We start from the raw sequence: 16,622 nt of genomic DNA on the forward strand, positions 1-16,622 counted from the left end.
TTCGACCTCCGAGTGAGCGCAGACGCAAGCGTCGTCTGCATACTGTAATTCGATAACAGAGGATGGGACGACCTTGGATCTGGACTGGAGGCGACGGAGGTTGAACAGTTTCCCGTTTGTTCAGTAAATTAGCTGCACTCCAGTGGGGAGCTTACTGAGGGTGAGATGGAACATTGCAGCAAGGAAGATCGAGAAGAGCATTGGTGCGATGACACAGCCTTGCTTGACCCCGGTCTATACGTGAATTGGGTCTGTGGTGGAACCGCTGGTCGGGATCACGGCTTGCCTGTCGCGAAGCAGACAGAGGATGGTGACAAACTTTTGAGGGCAGCTGACTTTGAGGAGGACACTCCAGAATCCCTCACAGTTGACCGTGTCGAAGGCCTTTGTGAGATCAAAGAAGGCCATGTACAGCAGTTGGTGCTGTTCCCTGCATTTCTCTTGTAATTGACGTGCGGTGAAGATCATGTCCATTGTGCCCCTTAGTGGGCGGAATCCGCATTGTGACTCTGGGAGGAGCTCTTCGGCCACTGGGAGAAGGCAATTGAGGAGGATTCTTGCGATGACTTTCCCTGTGGCAGACAGCAGGGAAACTCCTCTGTAATTATTGCAATCGGACTTGTCACCTTTCTTGAAGATGGTCACAATTACGGCGTCTCTGAGATCCCCTGGCATGCTCTCCTCCTTCCAGATAAAAGAAATGAGTTCATATATATGAGTTCAGTATAGCTGTAGCATAATTTCTACCCCCTTGTATTCTAGTCCTCTAGATATAAAGGCCAGCATTCCAGGAGCCTCTTTGATTATTTCCTGTACCTGTTCATGACATTTTAATGATCTATGTACCTGGATCCCCAAGTCTCTTTGGACCTCCACTGTTTTTAGCTTTTCACCATTTAGAAAGTAATTTCTAAATGGTGTTCTGCCCTTTTTAGGTCCAAAGTGGATGACCTCCCATTTGCCTACATTGAAATTCATTTGCCAGTTTGCCATTTCACTTAATCTATCAATATCTCTTTGTAATTTTATGCTTCCAATTACAATGCTTACAACACAAACAATAACTTGTATTTATATAGTGCCTTTAGCATAGTAAAACGTCCCAAGGCGCAGCACAAGTGTATTATAAGATAAAAAATTGACACCGAGCCACATATGGAGAAATTAGGGCAGGTGACCAAAAGCTTGGTGAAAGAGGGAGGTTTTAAGGAGCGTCTTAAAGGAGGAGAGAGGTAGAGAGGCGGAAAGGGTAAGGGAGGGAATTCCAAAGCTTAGGGCCGAGGCAACAGAAGACACGGCCACCAAAGGTTGAGTGATTATAATCAGGGATGCTCGAGAGGGCAGAATTAGAGGAGCACAGATATCTCGGGGGGTTTTGAAGCTGGAGGAGATTATAGAGAAAGGGAGGGGTGAGGCCATGGAGGGATTTGAAAAAACAAGGACGAGAATTTTGAAATCGAGGCGTTGCTTAACCGGGAACCAATGTAGGTCAGGGAGCACAGGGGTGATGGGTGAACGGGACTTGGTGCGAGTTAGGATATGGGCAGCCGAGTTTCGGATGACCTCAAGTTTGCGTAGGGTAGAACGTGGGAGGCCGGCCAGGAGTGCGTTGGAATAGTCAAGTCTTGAGGTACCAAAGGCATGGATGAGGGTTTCAGCAGCAGATGAGCTGAGGCGGGGGCGGAGATGGACGAGGTTACGGAGGTGGAAATAGGCGGTCATAGTTATGCTGTGGATATGTTGCCGGAAGCTCAGTCCAGGGTCAGATATGACATCAAGGTTGCGAACAGTGTGGTTCAGCCTCAGACAGATGTTATGCAGAGGGATGCCGCCTATTTTTGTGTCATCAGCAAACTTGGATATGTGGCTTTTTATCCCATCATCCAAGTTGTTAATAAATACGGTGAATAGTTGAGGCCCCAACACAGATTCCTGCGGGACACCACTAGTCGCATCCTGCCAATTAGCGTACCTGCCCATTATCGATACTCTCTGTCTCCAGCCGCTCAGCCAATAATTTGCCTTCAATTCCATGGGATTCAACTTTAGCTAACAGTCTCTTATGAGGGACTTTATCAAATGCCTTCTGGAAGTCATAGAATTTCATAGAATATACAGCACAGAAAGAGGCCATTCGGCCCAACCAGTCCATGCCGACGTTTATGCTCCACTCGAGCCTCCTCCCGTCTTTCCTCATCTAAATCTATCAGCATTACCCTCTATTCCCTTCTCCCTCATATGTTTGTCTAGCCTCCCCTTAAATGAATCTGTACTATTCGCTTCAACCACTCCCTGTGGTAGCGAGTTCCATACTCTCACCACTCTCTGGGTAAAGAAGTTCTTTCTGAATTTCCTATTGTATTTCTTGGTGACTATCTTATATTGCTAGCCTCTAATTTTGCTCTTCCCCACAAGTGGAAACATTCTCTCTGTATCCACTCTATCAAAACCTTTCATATTTTTAAAGACCTCTATCAGGTCACCCCTCAGCCTTCTTTTTTCAAGAGAAAAGAAACCCAGCCTGTTAATCCTTTCCTGATATGTATACGCTCGCCTTTCTGGTATCATCCTTGTAAATCTTTTATGCACCCTCTCTAGTGCCTCTTTATCCTTTTTATAATATGACGACCAGAATTGTACGCAGTACTGCAAGTGTGGTCTAATCAAGGTTCAATACAAGTTTAGCATAACTTCACTACTTTTCAATTCAGTCCCTCTAGGAATAAACCCCAGTGCTTGGTTTGCTTTTTTTATGGCCTTGTTAACCTGTCTCCCGACTTTCAGTGATTTGTATTCTAAGCTCCCTTTGCTCCTCTCCCCCATTTAGATTCGTATTTTCCAAGTAATATATGACCTCCCTATTTATCTTACCAAAATGTAATACCTCACATTTATCTGTGTTGAGCTTAATTAGCCAATTATATATCAATTTATTAATGTTGACTTGTAATTTGTTGCAGTCGTCTTCGGTATTGACTATTCCCCCCCCCCCCCCCCAATTTGCTGTAATTTGCAAATTTTGAAATTGTGTTTTTGATTCCAAAGTCTAAATCGTTAATGTAAATTGTGAACAGCAGTGGTCCCAGCACTGATCCTTGTGGAACACCACTACCCACCTTCTGCCACTGTGAATAGCTACTCTGTACCCTTACTCTCTGCTTTCTATCTTGAAGCCAGCTAGATATCCATTCTGCTACTTGTCCCCTAACTCCGCATGCTTGGACCTTATTCATTAGTCTATTGTGTGGTACCCTATCGAAGACCTTTTGAAAATCTAGATAAATTACATCTACTGCATTACCCTTGTCTACTCTCTCTGTTACCTCTCCAATAAATTCAATGAGGTTGGTCAAGCAAGAATTTCCCTTTTGAAATCCATGCTGACTATTCATCATTACGTTTTTGGTTTGTAGATGTTCTTCTATTCTCTCCTTTAGTAGGGATTCCATTATTTTTCCTACCGCCGATGTTAAGCTAACTGGTCTATAGTTCCCTGGACATGTTCTATCTCCCTTCTTAAATATAGATATTATGTTAGCTATCCACCAGTCCTCTGGCACTCAATGTTCTAATGAATTATTAAATATGTGTAGTAAAGCCTCTGCTATCTCTTCCCTATATTCTTTTAACATGCCTGGATGTAATCCGTCCGGACCAGGGGTTTGAGTTTGAATAGTTTATTTAATATATCTCTTTTCATTTTAAGTGTACTTATCTCATTTCTAATCTCATCATCCGATGTCATGTCCACCTGTTCCGTCTCCCTGGTAAATACTGAAGCAAAATAATTATTTAATATTTCTGCCATCTCTCTATAGCTACCTGTGATATTATCCTGTCCATTCCTTAGTGGCCCGATTACCATCCCAACTTTCCTATTTTTATTTATGTTCCTGCAAAATATTTTACTATTTTGTTTTATGTTCCTTGATAATTTAATTTCATAGTTCCATTTTGCCTTTCTAATTGTTTTTTTTTACTTCTCTCCTAATCTCTTAATATTCTCCCTTATTATACTTTCCCCTGCTGTCCATGTACTTACTATGTGCCTCTTTCCTTACGCTCATTTTTTTCCTTATGTCTTTATTCATCCATGGTGTCTCATTAGTGTTTAGCTTGTTCTTGTTTTTTAGTGGAATATATTTTTCCCGTCTCTGTTGGACACCATTTTAAAGATTTCCCACTGCTGTTCTACGTCATTGTTTGCCAATATTGTTGTCCATTTTATTTTTCCAAGATCTATTCTCAGCCCCGCAAAATTGGCTTTTCTCCAATCTATTACCTTGGTCTTCATCATTCTTACGTCCTTCTCAATTATTATCTTAAAGTGTATTATATGATGGTCACCATTGCCTAGATGTTCCCCTACTTTTTCTTCTTTTATCTGCTCTGGTTCATTCCCCATAACTAGATCCAATAATGAATCCTCCCTTGTTGGGCTTCTTACTTATTGGGTTAGAAAGAAGTCCTGTCGACATTGTAGGAACTCCATTCCCTTATCCCCTTTACCAGCTCTTCTGGCCAATTAATATTGGGGTAGTTGAAATCCCCCATGATTATTATTCTATGTTTTTTACTCATTTCCCTAATTTGTTTGCATATTTCTTCCTCCACCTCCCTTCCTCTATTAGGTGGTCTGTAGACTACCCCTATTAGTGTGGTTTTTTTTAATACCCCTATTAGTGTATTTGATCCTTTATTATCTTTTATCTCAATCCACATGGATTCTAATTTTTTCCTGCTTTTAGCTGCGTCCCTTTTTTCTACTGCCATGATATTATCCCTAATAAATACAGCTATTCCACCTCCCCTTTTTCCCTCCCTATCTTTTCTATATATGTTATACCCTGCAATGTTTAATTCCCAGTCCTGATTTTTCTGTAGCCATGTCGCAGTAATCCCTACTATGTCTGGTTCCTCATAGCGTATTATTGACTCCAGTTCCCCTGTTTTATTACAGACACTGTGTGCATTGCTGTATGAACAGTTTAACTCATTTTTAATAGCAGTTCCTCTCACTTTACTGTTAACCATCTTTTTAGACTCCTGCTCTATAACTCTATTTATTTTCTGGCCATCAATGTTCTCCCTTACTTTACTCTTTCCTATGTTCTCCTTTCCTGCTTTGTTTATATTTAGGCTAGTTTCATTTTTTTGTAGATCCCTCTCCCCAGTCTTACTAGTTTATAGTCTTTGCCACCTCCCTATTTACCCTTTCCGCTAGGACACGGGTCCTGTCCCGGTTCAGGTGGAGCCAATCCCATTGGTACAGCTCATTCCTGTCCCAGTACTGGTGCCAGTGTCCCATGAAAAGGAACCCCTCTTTCCCACACCAACCTTTTAGCCACCTGTTAATTCTCCTGATCTGACTGTTTCTATGCCAATTTGCACATGGCTCGGGCAATAATCCAGAGATTATTACCCTCGAGGTCCTGCTTTTTAATTTCGCTCCTAACTCCTGATAGTCCCTCAGCAGGACCTCCTCCCTGTTCCTACATATGTCGTTTGTTCCAACATAGGCCACAACAACTGGATTTACCCCCTCCCTTTCCATATTCCTCTCCAGCCACCTCAAGATATCCCTTACTCTGGCACCGGGTAGGCAACACACCCTTCGGGATTCTCATTCGTGGCTGCAGAGGACGCTATCTATCCCCCTAATTATGGAGTCCTCTATTACTACCACACTGCTATTCCCCCACTCCCCGCCCCCCGGGACAGCCTTCTGAGCCACGGTGCCTTGGTCTGCATTGTGGCTGTCCTCCCTGCAGTCTTTCTCCTTGTCCTCACAGGTATCGAGTACATCGCACCTGTTGGACAGGACCAGTGTCTGCGGGACCTCCTTCTCAACCTCTCCTAAGTCCTCACTACCAGGCTCCCTAATAGTCACACCCTCCCTTTCCTGAACCTGTGCTTTCCTCTGGGGTGTGACTGTTTTCTGGATAAAGCTATACAGAAATTCCTCCCCCTCCCTTATGTTTCAGAGTGTCTCTAACTCGTACTCCAGCTCAATGACTCTGAGCCGGAGTGACTGAAGGCAGAGACATTTCCTGCAGATCTGAGAATCCAGGACAGTCTCGCTGTCCACAAACTCCCACATTCAATTCAATTCAATTCAAATCGCTTTCTACAGTCTCGACAAATACTACAGTCTCGACACATAGCCTGCTCTGCTATTGTTAGTCTTTTTTATTTATTTGCTAATTGATAGCCTGAATTAATTTAATTAGTTAAAGTTTTTTCAAATGATTATTTATAGTTATATTAATTAATTAGTTTATCTAGTTATTAAATTAATAACTTAAAGTATTAGTTATACTTCCCCAGCTCTTAGTTTAAATCACTGCCTAGCTTAGAGAAAAAAAAACATTGTAACACTCACCAACTAATCACCTACCTGCTGTCCCGTGGAGGCAAAAGCAACACCTCCCACCATCTCTGCTTCAAATTCCCACTCTCTCCAAATTCCCAAGTTTAACACTCTGTTTAAGTGCACTCTGTTTAAGATCACTCTGTGCAGACCATATAAATAACATCTGTGCAGTCCATATACATAAGTAACATCCATTGACAATTCCCTGTCCACTACTTTAGTCACCGCTTCACAAAATTCAGTCAGGTTCGTCAGGCATGGCCTCCCCTTTACAAATCTCTCTCTGATCAGCTGAAAATGTTTAACGTTTTCAGTCACCCAATCCTTAATCATAGACTCTAGTAATTTCCTGACAACAGATGTTAGGCTAACTGGTCTATAATTCCCTGGTTTCCCTCTTTCACCATTCTTAAATAGCGGAGTGACCTGAGCAATTTTCCAATCTAGAAGCATGGTTCCTGAATCAAGAAAACTTTGGAAGATTACAGTTAGGTCATCTGCAAAGTTCTCACCTACTTCCTTTAAAACCCTGGAATGGAACCACCTGGTCCTGGGGATTTGTCACTCTTTAGTGCCATTATTTTTTTCATTACTGTTATTTCGCTTATATTAATTTTGATGAGTCCCTGTCCCTGAGTCAATTTATTTCCTTGGGATTTCCAGCATGCTCTTCCTCTACTGGGGCAAAGTAATTATTCAACATATCCGCCATTTCCTTATTATCATTGACACTATCACCGCTTTCAGTTTTGAAGGGGCCAACATTGCTCCTGACCACCCTCTTTTGCCTAATATAATTGTAACAAAATGTTGCGCTGATTTTGATATCCCTTGCAAGTTTCTTTTCCTCCTCCCTTTTTGTAGCTCTTACTGGTTTGTTACCCTTTGATGGTCTTTGTATCTTTCCCATTCACCAGGATCTGGGCTATTTTTTGCATTTTTGTATGCTTTTTCTTTTAGTTTTATGTTGTCTCCTACCTCTTTAGTTGTCCATGGCTGTTTTCTTTTGACAAGTACAGCTCTTGCCCCCTCAGGGGTATAAACTGGTTCTGTATCGCATTAAATTATTTTTTGAGCATCTCGCACAGATCTTCTGTCGATTTGCCCAGTTTACTGTGGACAGTCTCTGTCTCATTGCACTGAAGTCCACCTTACCTAAATCTAGAATCTTTGTAGCTGTTTCGCGTTCCTTCCTTTCAAACACAACCTTGAACTCGATTATGTTATGACGGTTATTAGATAAATGTTCATGCACCGTTATCTGCTAACTAAATCTGGCTCATTACTCATTAATAAATTTAATATGGCATGTCCCCTCTACCTGTATCCCTCTCTCTCCCCTTGCTCCATATCACTCTCTCTCCCCTTGCTCCATATCCCTCTCTCTCCCCTTGCTCCATATCCCTCTCTCTCCCCTTGCTCCATATCACTCTCTCTCCCCTTGCTCCATATCACTCTCTCTCCCCTTGCTCCATATCCCTCTCTCTCCCCTTGCTCCATATCCCTCTCTCTCCCCTTGCTCCATATCACTCTCTCTCCCCTTGCTCCATATCCCTCTCTCTCCCCTTGCTCCATATCACTCTCTCTCCCCTTGCTCCATATCCCTCTCTCTCCCCTTGCTCCATATCCCTCTCTCTCCCCTTGCTCCATATCACTCTCTCTCCCCTTGCTCCATATCCCTCTCTCTCCCCTTGCTCCATATCCCTCTCTCTCCCCTTGCTCCATATCCCTCTCTCTCCCCTTGCTCCATATCCCTCTCTCTCCCCTTGCTCCATATCACTCTCTCTCCCCTTGCTCCATATCCCTCTCTCTCCCCTTGCTCCATATCACTCTCTCTCCCCTTGCTCCATATCACTCTCTCTCCCCTTGCTCCATATCCCTCTCTCTCCCCTTGCTCCATATCACTCTCTCTCCCCTTGCTCCATATCACTCTCTCTCCCCTTGCTCCATATCACTCTCTCTCCCCTTGCTCCATATCCCTCTCTCTCCCCTTGCTCCATATCCCTCTCTCTCCCCTTGCTCCATATCCCTCTCTCTCCCCTTGCTCCATATCCCTCTCTCTCCCCTTGCTCCATATCCCTCTCTCTCCCCTTGCTCCATATCACTCTCTCTCCCCTTGCTCCAAATCACGCTCTCTGTCTCTCTACGTATCACTTTCTCTCTCTCTCCATATCTCTCTCTCTCTCCGTATCACTTGGTCCACCTGTATCACTCTCACTGTCTCTCTCGCTCTCTCTATATATCATTCTCTCTCCCTCTCTCCATATCTCTCTCTCTACCTCTATCACTCTCCCTCTCTGGTAATATGTAATGAGGCAGGATTAATTAATGATCTCATAGCAAAGGATTCTCCAAGGAAGAGTGATCATCACATGGTAGAATTTCACATTCAGTTTGAAAATGAGAAACTAGTGTCTTAAACTTAAATAAAGGCAATTACAAAGGTATGAAGACAGAGTTGGTTAAAGTGGACTGGGAAAGTAGGTTAAAGGGTAAGATGGTAGATAAGCAGTGGCAGACATTTAAGGAGATATTTCATAACTCTCAGCAAAGGTATATTCCAATGAGAAGGAAAGACTCTAAGAGAAGGATGAACCATCCGTGGCTAACTAAGGAAGTAAAGGATGGTATCAAATTGAAAACAAAAGCATACAATGTTGCGAAGAATAGTGAAAGGCCAGAGGATTGGGATTTAAAAAAATCATAATATAGTCAAGCAGAGCCAACATGGTTTTATGAAAGGGAAGTCGTGTTTGACAAATTTGCTGGAATTCTTTGAGGATGTAACGAGCAGGGTTGATAAAGGGGAACCAGTAGATGTCGTGTATTTGGATTTCCAGAAGGCATTCGATAAGGTGCCACATAAAAGGTTACTGCACAAGATAAGAGCTCACGGGGTTGGGGGTAATATATTACCATGGATAGTGGATTGGCTAACTAACAGAAAACAGAGTCGGGATAAATGGGTCATTTTCAGGTTGGCAAACTGTAACTAGTGGGGTGCCGCAGGGATCAGTGCTGGGGCCTCAACTATTTACAATCTATATTAATGACTTGGATAAAGGTACTGAGTGTACTGTTGCCAAATTTGCTGACGATACAAAGTTGGTGTGAAAGCAAATTGTATCTCCAAAGGGATATAGGTAGGCTAGGTGAGTGGGCAAAAATCTGGCAGATGGAGTTTAATGTGGGAAAATGCAAGGTTACCCACTTTGGTAGGAAAAATAAAAAAGCAAATGATTATTTAAATGGGGAGAGATTACAAAATGCTGAGGTACAGAGGGATCTGGGTGTCCTTGTACATGAATCACGGAAAGTTAGCATGCAGGTACAGCAAGTAATTAGGAAGGCAAATGGACTGTTGGCATTTATTGCAAAGGGAATGGAGTATAAAAGTAGGGAAGTCCTGTTACAACTGTACAGGGCGTTGGTGAGACCACACCTGGAGTACTGCATACAGCTTTGGTCTCCTTATTTAAGGAAGGATATACTTGCATTTCAGAGAAGGTTCACGAGGTTGATTCCTGGGATGGAAGGGTTGTCTTATGAGGAAAGGTTGAGCAGGTTGGGCCTACACTCATTGGAGTTTAGAAGAATGAGAGGGGATCTTTTTGAAACATATAAGATTCTGAAGGGACTTGACAGGGTCGATGCAGAGAGGATGTTTCCCCTCGTGGGGGAATCTAGAACTAGGGGGCATAATTTCAGAATAAGGGGGCACCCTTTTAAATCGGAGATGAGGAGGAATTTCTTCTCTCAGAGGGCCGTGAATCTTTGGAATTCTCTTCCCCAGAGAGCTGTGGAGGCTGGGCCATTGAATATATTTAAGGTGGAGATAGACAGATTTTTGAATGGTAAGGGAGTCAAGGGTTATGGGGAGTGGGCAGGGAAGTGGAGCTGAGCCCAAGATCAGATCAGCCATGATCTTATTGAATGACGGAGCAGGCTCGAGGGGCCAAATGGCCGACTCCTGCTCCCACGTCTCATGTTCTTATTGTTCTTATAATCTTACATGGGAATGTCCTCACATTGCTTCCATTCTTATCCATCCAGTTATAGCCAAAGAATCACCTGCAACGGCTTCTCTTCCCGCTCCCGCATCGTTACCTCTGGTGTCCCTCAAGGACCTATCCTTGGCCCCCTCTTGTTTCTCATCTACATGCTGCCCCTTTGCGACATCCCCCGAAAACACAGCATCAGTTTCCACATGTCCACTGATGACATCCAGCTCTACCTCACCACCACCTCTCTCAACCCCTTCACCATCTCTGACTTGTCAGACTGCTTGTTCAACATCCAGTCCTGGGTGAGCTGCAATTTTCTCCAATTGGGAAAAACTGAAGCCATCGTCTTCGGCCCCTGCCACAAACTGCATTCCCCCGCCGTCAATTCCATCCCACTTGCTGGTCACTGTCTGAGGCTAAACCAGACTTTGGCGTCCTATTTGACCCTGAGCTGAGCTTCCAACCTGATAAAGTGTCAGCTGTGGCTCAGTGGTAGCGCTCTGAGTCAGAAGGTGGTGGTTTCAAGTCCCACTCCAGAGACTTGAGCACAAATTCTAGGCTGACACTCCAGTGCAGTGCTGAGGGAGTGCTGCATTTATTGGAGGAGCTGTCCTTAGGATGAGACGTTAAATGAGGCTCTGTCTGCTCTCTCAGGTGGATGTAAAAGAGCCCATGGCACTATTTTGAAGAAGAACAGGTGAGTTCTCCCCGGTGTCCTGGCCAATATTTATCACTCAACCAACATCATTAAAAATAGCTTACCTGGTCATTATCACATTGGGGTTGTGGGACCTCTCCATCACCAAGACCTCTAATTTCCACCTCTTTTATTTCTCTCGTCTCCGCTCCTGCCTCAGCCCATCTGCTGCTGAAACCCTCATCCACGCCTTTGGCACCACCAGGCTTGACTGTTCCAACGCTCTCCTGGTTGACCTCCCATCTTCCACCCTCCGTAAACTTGAGCACATCCAAAAGGTCGCTGCCTGTGTCTTCTATGCTGCAGTGATCTCCTGGTTATAGTATCAGACAGGATTCTGATGTTGAGATGAAATGGTGGACTATTGGAGATTGTCATTGTGTGAATGGGCTTCACTTTGATCAGGTGGTAGTGTTTGTGAATGTGTATTAACCTGCCCCTTTAATTGTTTATTTGACAGAGAGTAATTCCTTTACTGTGCTCTATATGGGAATCTCCAGCACCTCTGATTGCCCTGAGTTGGTAGGTGTGGCAATGATCAATGGAGTTACCTTATCCTATTATGACAGTGACACCCAGCAGATGGCTTCCAGACAGCAGTTCATAACAGACACTCTGAATGTGGAAGACTGGAATTATCTCAATCGTCTGGGGAAGGAGCGTTACGAGGTGATGAAGGAGAATCTGAATACGATAATGAAATGGACAAACCAGACAGCTGGTAAGATCAGTCATCCCGGAATCTCCCGCTGATGCCAGTTTAATGCCTGTCTATTGGGAATTACTTCATTATGTTTGATGTCATTTTGTTCACCTTCTGACCCCAGCTGCTCCCACTTACTTGACCAGCACCACGTCAGCTCCTGGGCCACTCCTGGTTTTTAGTTACTACTTTTTCTCTGCTTCTGCGGCCTTCCCCGCCCCCACAGCCCGGGACTCCTTTTCTGGGGACTTCAACACTCCCGATTTGGACATAAAAGACATCGGGTCATGTTGGAGAATGGTGAGGGAGAGAAGTTGAGGGAGGAGATAAAAAGAGAGACATGGAGAGAGAGAGAAATGGGGAGTGAGCAAGGGGGAGGAAGAGCGGCAAGAGGGACAGAGATGGGGAATAGAGAAATGTTAAAAAGGAGGAGAGATGGCCACGATGGAGAAAGGAACATGAAGCAGCAACAGACTATCCAGGTGATCATGGAGTAGAAAATGATGTGGGAAAGAGCGTGGCTAGAGATAGAACCATAGATATTTAAAGCATGGAAGGAGGCCATTCAGCCCATGGTGTCTCTGCCATCTATTTGCTCGAGCAATCCCAACTGATCCCACTGCATCGCTCTCCCCATAGCCCTGTACCAATCCCAACTGATCCCACTGCATCGCTCTCTCCCCATAGCCCTGTATCAATCCCAAACTATTCCCACTGCCCTGCTCTCTCTCCATAGCCCTGTATCAATCTGAAACTAATTCCACTGCCCCTCTCTCTCCCCATAGCCCTGTATCAATCCCAAACTAAGTCCAATGCCCCGCTCTCTCCCCATAGCCCTGTATCGGTCCCAAACTAAACTTTCGCCTCGTGATAAAAATGGTGAATTTTATCTGAAATTTACCTTGTTATTGTCTTTTTATTCTGTCATGGTTCAGAAGGGGTTAACAACGCTAACCCTCCATTTCTCCCTGATTCTACAGCCCCTTTCCCCTCTGATCAGACTGTGACTCTAACCCTCCATTTCTATCTGATTCTACAGTCCCTTTCCCCTCTGATCAGACTGTGACTCTAACCCTCCATTTCTATCTGATTCTACAGTCCCTTTCCCCTCTGATCAGACTGTGACTCTAACCCTCCATTTCTATCTGATTCTACAGTCCCTTTCCCCTCTGATCAGACTGTGACTCTAACCCCTCATTTCTATCTGATTCTACATCCCCCTTCCCCTCTGATCAGACTGTGACTCTAACCCTCCATTTCTATCTGATTCTTCATTCCCTTTCCCCTCTGATCAGACTGTGACTCTAACCCATCCCATTACTGTAGAGAGATAGAAAGAGCCACTGGGGCTAATTTTAACCTAATTCACCAGGCTGGAAACCCACAGGATCAGGAGGAACGCTAGATTTACACCCTGACCAAGATTGCTCTCCACTGACTCCAATTTGTTGTAACCTCGGACCGGGTGTAGAACCATCAGTTCCCCAGTCGGTGGATTCGGTTAAAATTGCCCCCAAGTACTGTCTGAGTTAAAAAGGGACATTTCCATTAATTATTGATTATTGATCTCTGGTTGGTCACTGATAGGAGATCACATTTTCCAATGGATAAGGACTGTTGAAATAACTGACGACGGCTCCATTAAGAGATGGATGCGGTTTGGATATGACGGAAAGGACTATCTTAGTTTAGAGCCAGACAGAATGAGATGGGTCGCATCCAATGACATTGCAGTGAAGACAATGGAGAAATGGAATTCGGATGAATCCTGGAACAAGCATTGGAAATGGCAGTTGGAAGAAGAACTTGTTGCCCTTTTAAATTTATATTTGCGAGTTGGAAAGGAGTATCTCAAAAGGAAAGGTATTGATTTCAGTATTTTCCCATGTTCTGATCTAACTTCACAGATCAATGAAACCGTTCTCCCATTCCATTCGGTGTCTGTCTACTGTTTGTGTTTCCTCCCTTTCCCCTTTCAGTTCAGCCCGAAGTGTTCATCTCCAGAAGTGACCCCAATGGTCAGGACAAACCGCCCACTCTCTCCTGCCTGGTTACTGGATTTTACCCTGTAGACATCGAGGTGACCTGGCTAAGGAATGGAGAGCCAATGTCTGAGAGCCACTCCTCGGGGATTCGACCGAACCACGATGGGACCCATCAGATCAAGAAAGAGATTGAAGTGAATGCTGGGGATGAGGATCAATACTCCTGTCAAATTGAACACAGCAGCCTGGCAGAGGCAAAGGTCTATCGGTGGGGTAAGGAACTGCACTAGATGTGTGCGTGTGTCTCTGTGAGCATGTATGGAACATAGGAACAGGAGTAGGACATTCGGCCCCTTGAGTCTGTTCCACCATTCAATGGGATCATGACAGATCAGTACCTCAACTCCATTTACTCACCATTGCTCTACATCCCTTGATACCCTTACCCAACAAAAATCACTCAATCTCAGTCATAAAACTTTCAATTGAACCCACAGACTTTGGGGGAAAGAGCTCCAGATTTCCACTGCCCTTTGTGTGAAGAAGTGCTTTCTGATTTCACTCCTAAATGTCCTGGCTCTAATTTTAAAATTATACTCGTTTGTTCCAGATTCACCACCAGTGGAAATAGTTTCTCTGTATCTACCCTATTGAATCCCTTTATCATTTTAAACACCTCAGTGTGATCACCTTTCACACTTCTACGCTCAGCGCAATACAAGCCAACTTTGTCCTCAAAATTTAACCCTCTGAGCTGGTATCATTCTGGTGAATCTGCACTGTACCCCCTCCAAGACCAATATATCTCACGTGAGGTTCGGTCCCCAGAACTGAATGTAGTACGCCCGAGGTGGTTTGAGGAACAAAGGATCTCGGAGTACAAATACACAAATCACTATAATCACTGAATGTAGTACACCCGAGGTGGGTTAGAGGAACAAAGGATCTCGGAGTACAAATACACAAATCACTATAATCACTGAATGTACTACGCCCGAGGTGGCTTGGAGGAACAATGGGATCTCGGAGTACAAATACACAAATCACTAAAATCACTGAATGCAGTACGCCCGAGGTGGGTTCGAGGAACAAAGGGATCTCGGAGTACAAATACACAAATCACTAAAATCACTGAATGTCGTACGCCCGAGGTGGGTTAGAGGAACAAAGGGATCTCGGAGTACAAATACACAAATCACTAAAATCACTGAATGTAGTACGCCCGAGGTTGGTTAGAGGAACAAAGGATCTCGGAGTACAAATACACGAATCACTAAAATCACTGAATGTAGTACGCCCGAGGTGGGTTAGAGGAACAAATAATCTCGGAGTACAAATACAGAAATCACTAAAATCACTGAATGTAGCACGCCCGAGGTGGGTTAGAGGAACAATGTGATCTCGGAGTACAAATACACAAATCACTAAAATCACTGAATGTAGTACGCCTGAGGTGGGGCAGAGGAACAAAGGATCTCGGAGTACAAATACACAAATCACTAAAATCACTGATTGTAGTACGCCCGAGGTGGGTTAGAGGAACAATAGGATCTCGGAGTACAAATACACAAATCACTAAAATCACTGAATGTAGTCCGCCCGAGGTGGGTGAGAGGAACAAAGGATCTCGGACTACAAATACACAAATCACTAAAATCACTGAATGTAGTACACCCGAGGTGGGTTAGAGGAACAAAGGATCTCGGAGTACAAATACACAAATCACTATAATCACTGAATGTAGTACACCCGAGGCGGGTTAGAGGAACAAAGGATCTCGGAGTACAAATACACAAATCACTAAAATCACTGAATGTAGTAAGCCCGAGGTGGGTTAGAGGAACAAAGGATCTCGGAGTACAAATACACAAATCACTAAAATCACTGAATGTAGTACGCCCGAGGTTGGTTAGAGGAACAAAGAATCTCGGAGGACAAATACACAAATCACTAAAATCACTGAATGTAGTACGCCCGAGGTGGGGTAGAGGAACAAAGGGATCTCGGAGTACAAATACACAAATCACTAAAATCACTGAATGTAGTACGCCCGAGGTGGGTTAGAGGAACAAAGGATCTCGGCGTACAAATACACAAATCACTAAAATCACTGAATGTAGTACGCCAGAGGTGGGTTAGAGGAACAAAGGATCTCGGAGAAGAAATACACAAATCACTAAAATCACTGAATGTAGTACGGCAGAGGTGGGGTAGAGGAACAATGTGATGTCGGAGTACAAATACACCAATCACTAAAATCACTGAATGTAGTACGCCCGAGATGGGGTAGAGGAACAAAGGATCTCGGAGTACAAATACACAAATCACTATAATCACTGAATGTAGTACACCCGAGGTGGGTTAGAGGAACAAAGGATCTCGGAGTACAAATACACAAATCACTAAAATCACTGAATGTAGTACGCCCGAGGTGGGTTAGAGGAACAAAGGATCTCGGAGTACAAATACACAAATCACTATAATCACTGAATGTAGTACGCCCGAGGTGGCTTGGAGGAACAATGGGATCTCGGAGTACAAATGCACAAATCACTAAAATCACTGAATGTAGTACGCCCGAGGTGGGGTAGAGGAACAAAGGATCTCGGAGTACAAATACACAATTCACTATAATCACTGAATGTAGTACACCCGAGGTGGGTTAGAGGAACAAAGGATCTCGGAGTACAAATAAACAAATCACTAAAATCACTGAATGTAGTACGCCCGAGGTGGGTTAGAGGAACAAAGGATCTCGGAGTACAAATACACAAATCACTATAATCACTGAATGTAGTACGCCCGAGGTGGGTTAGAGGAACAATGGGATCTCGGAGTACAAATACACAAATCACTAAAA

General features: G+C 44.0%; 1 protein-coding gene across 1 annotated transcript in view; it reads left to right on the top strand.

The window, feature by feature from the left end:
- The window catches only part of LOC147095559 (class I histocompatibility antigen, F10 alpha chain-like), a 57,588-nt gene that overhangs the window by 4,366 nt on the left and 36,600 nt on the right, over nucleotides 1–16,622 (top strand). The window contains exons 2-4 of the mRNA XM_085974687.1: nucleotides 11,535–11,795; nucleotides 13,365–13,640; nucleotides 13,757–14,035. Coding sequence (XP_085830813.1) covers nucleotides 11,535–11,795; nucleotides 13,365–13,640; nucleotides 13,757–14,035 — 816 coding nt within the window. The remainder of the gene's footprint in view (nucleotides 1–11,534; nucleotides 11,796–13,364; nucleotides 13,641–13,756; nucleotides 14,036–16,622) is intronic.

This window comes from Somniosus microcephalus, unplaced genomic scaffold, assembly GCF_052327205.1.
Source record: "Somniosus microcephalus isolate GS21.2 unplaced genomic scaffold, FLI_Smic_1.0 unresolved_chr1, whole genome shotgun sequence".
NCBI classification, from domain to species: domain Eukaryota; kingdom Metazoa; phylum Chordata; class Chondrichthyes; order Squaliformes; family Somniosidae; genus Somniosus; species Somniosus microcephalus.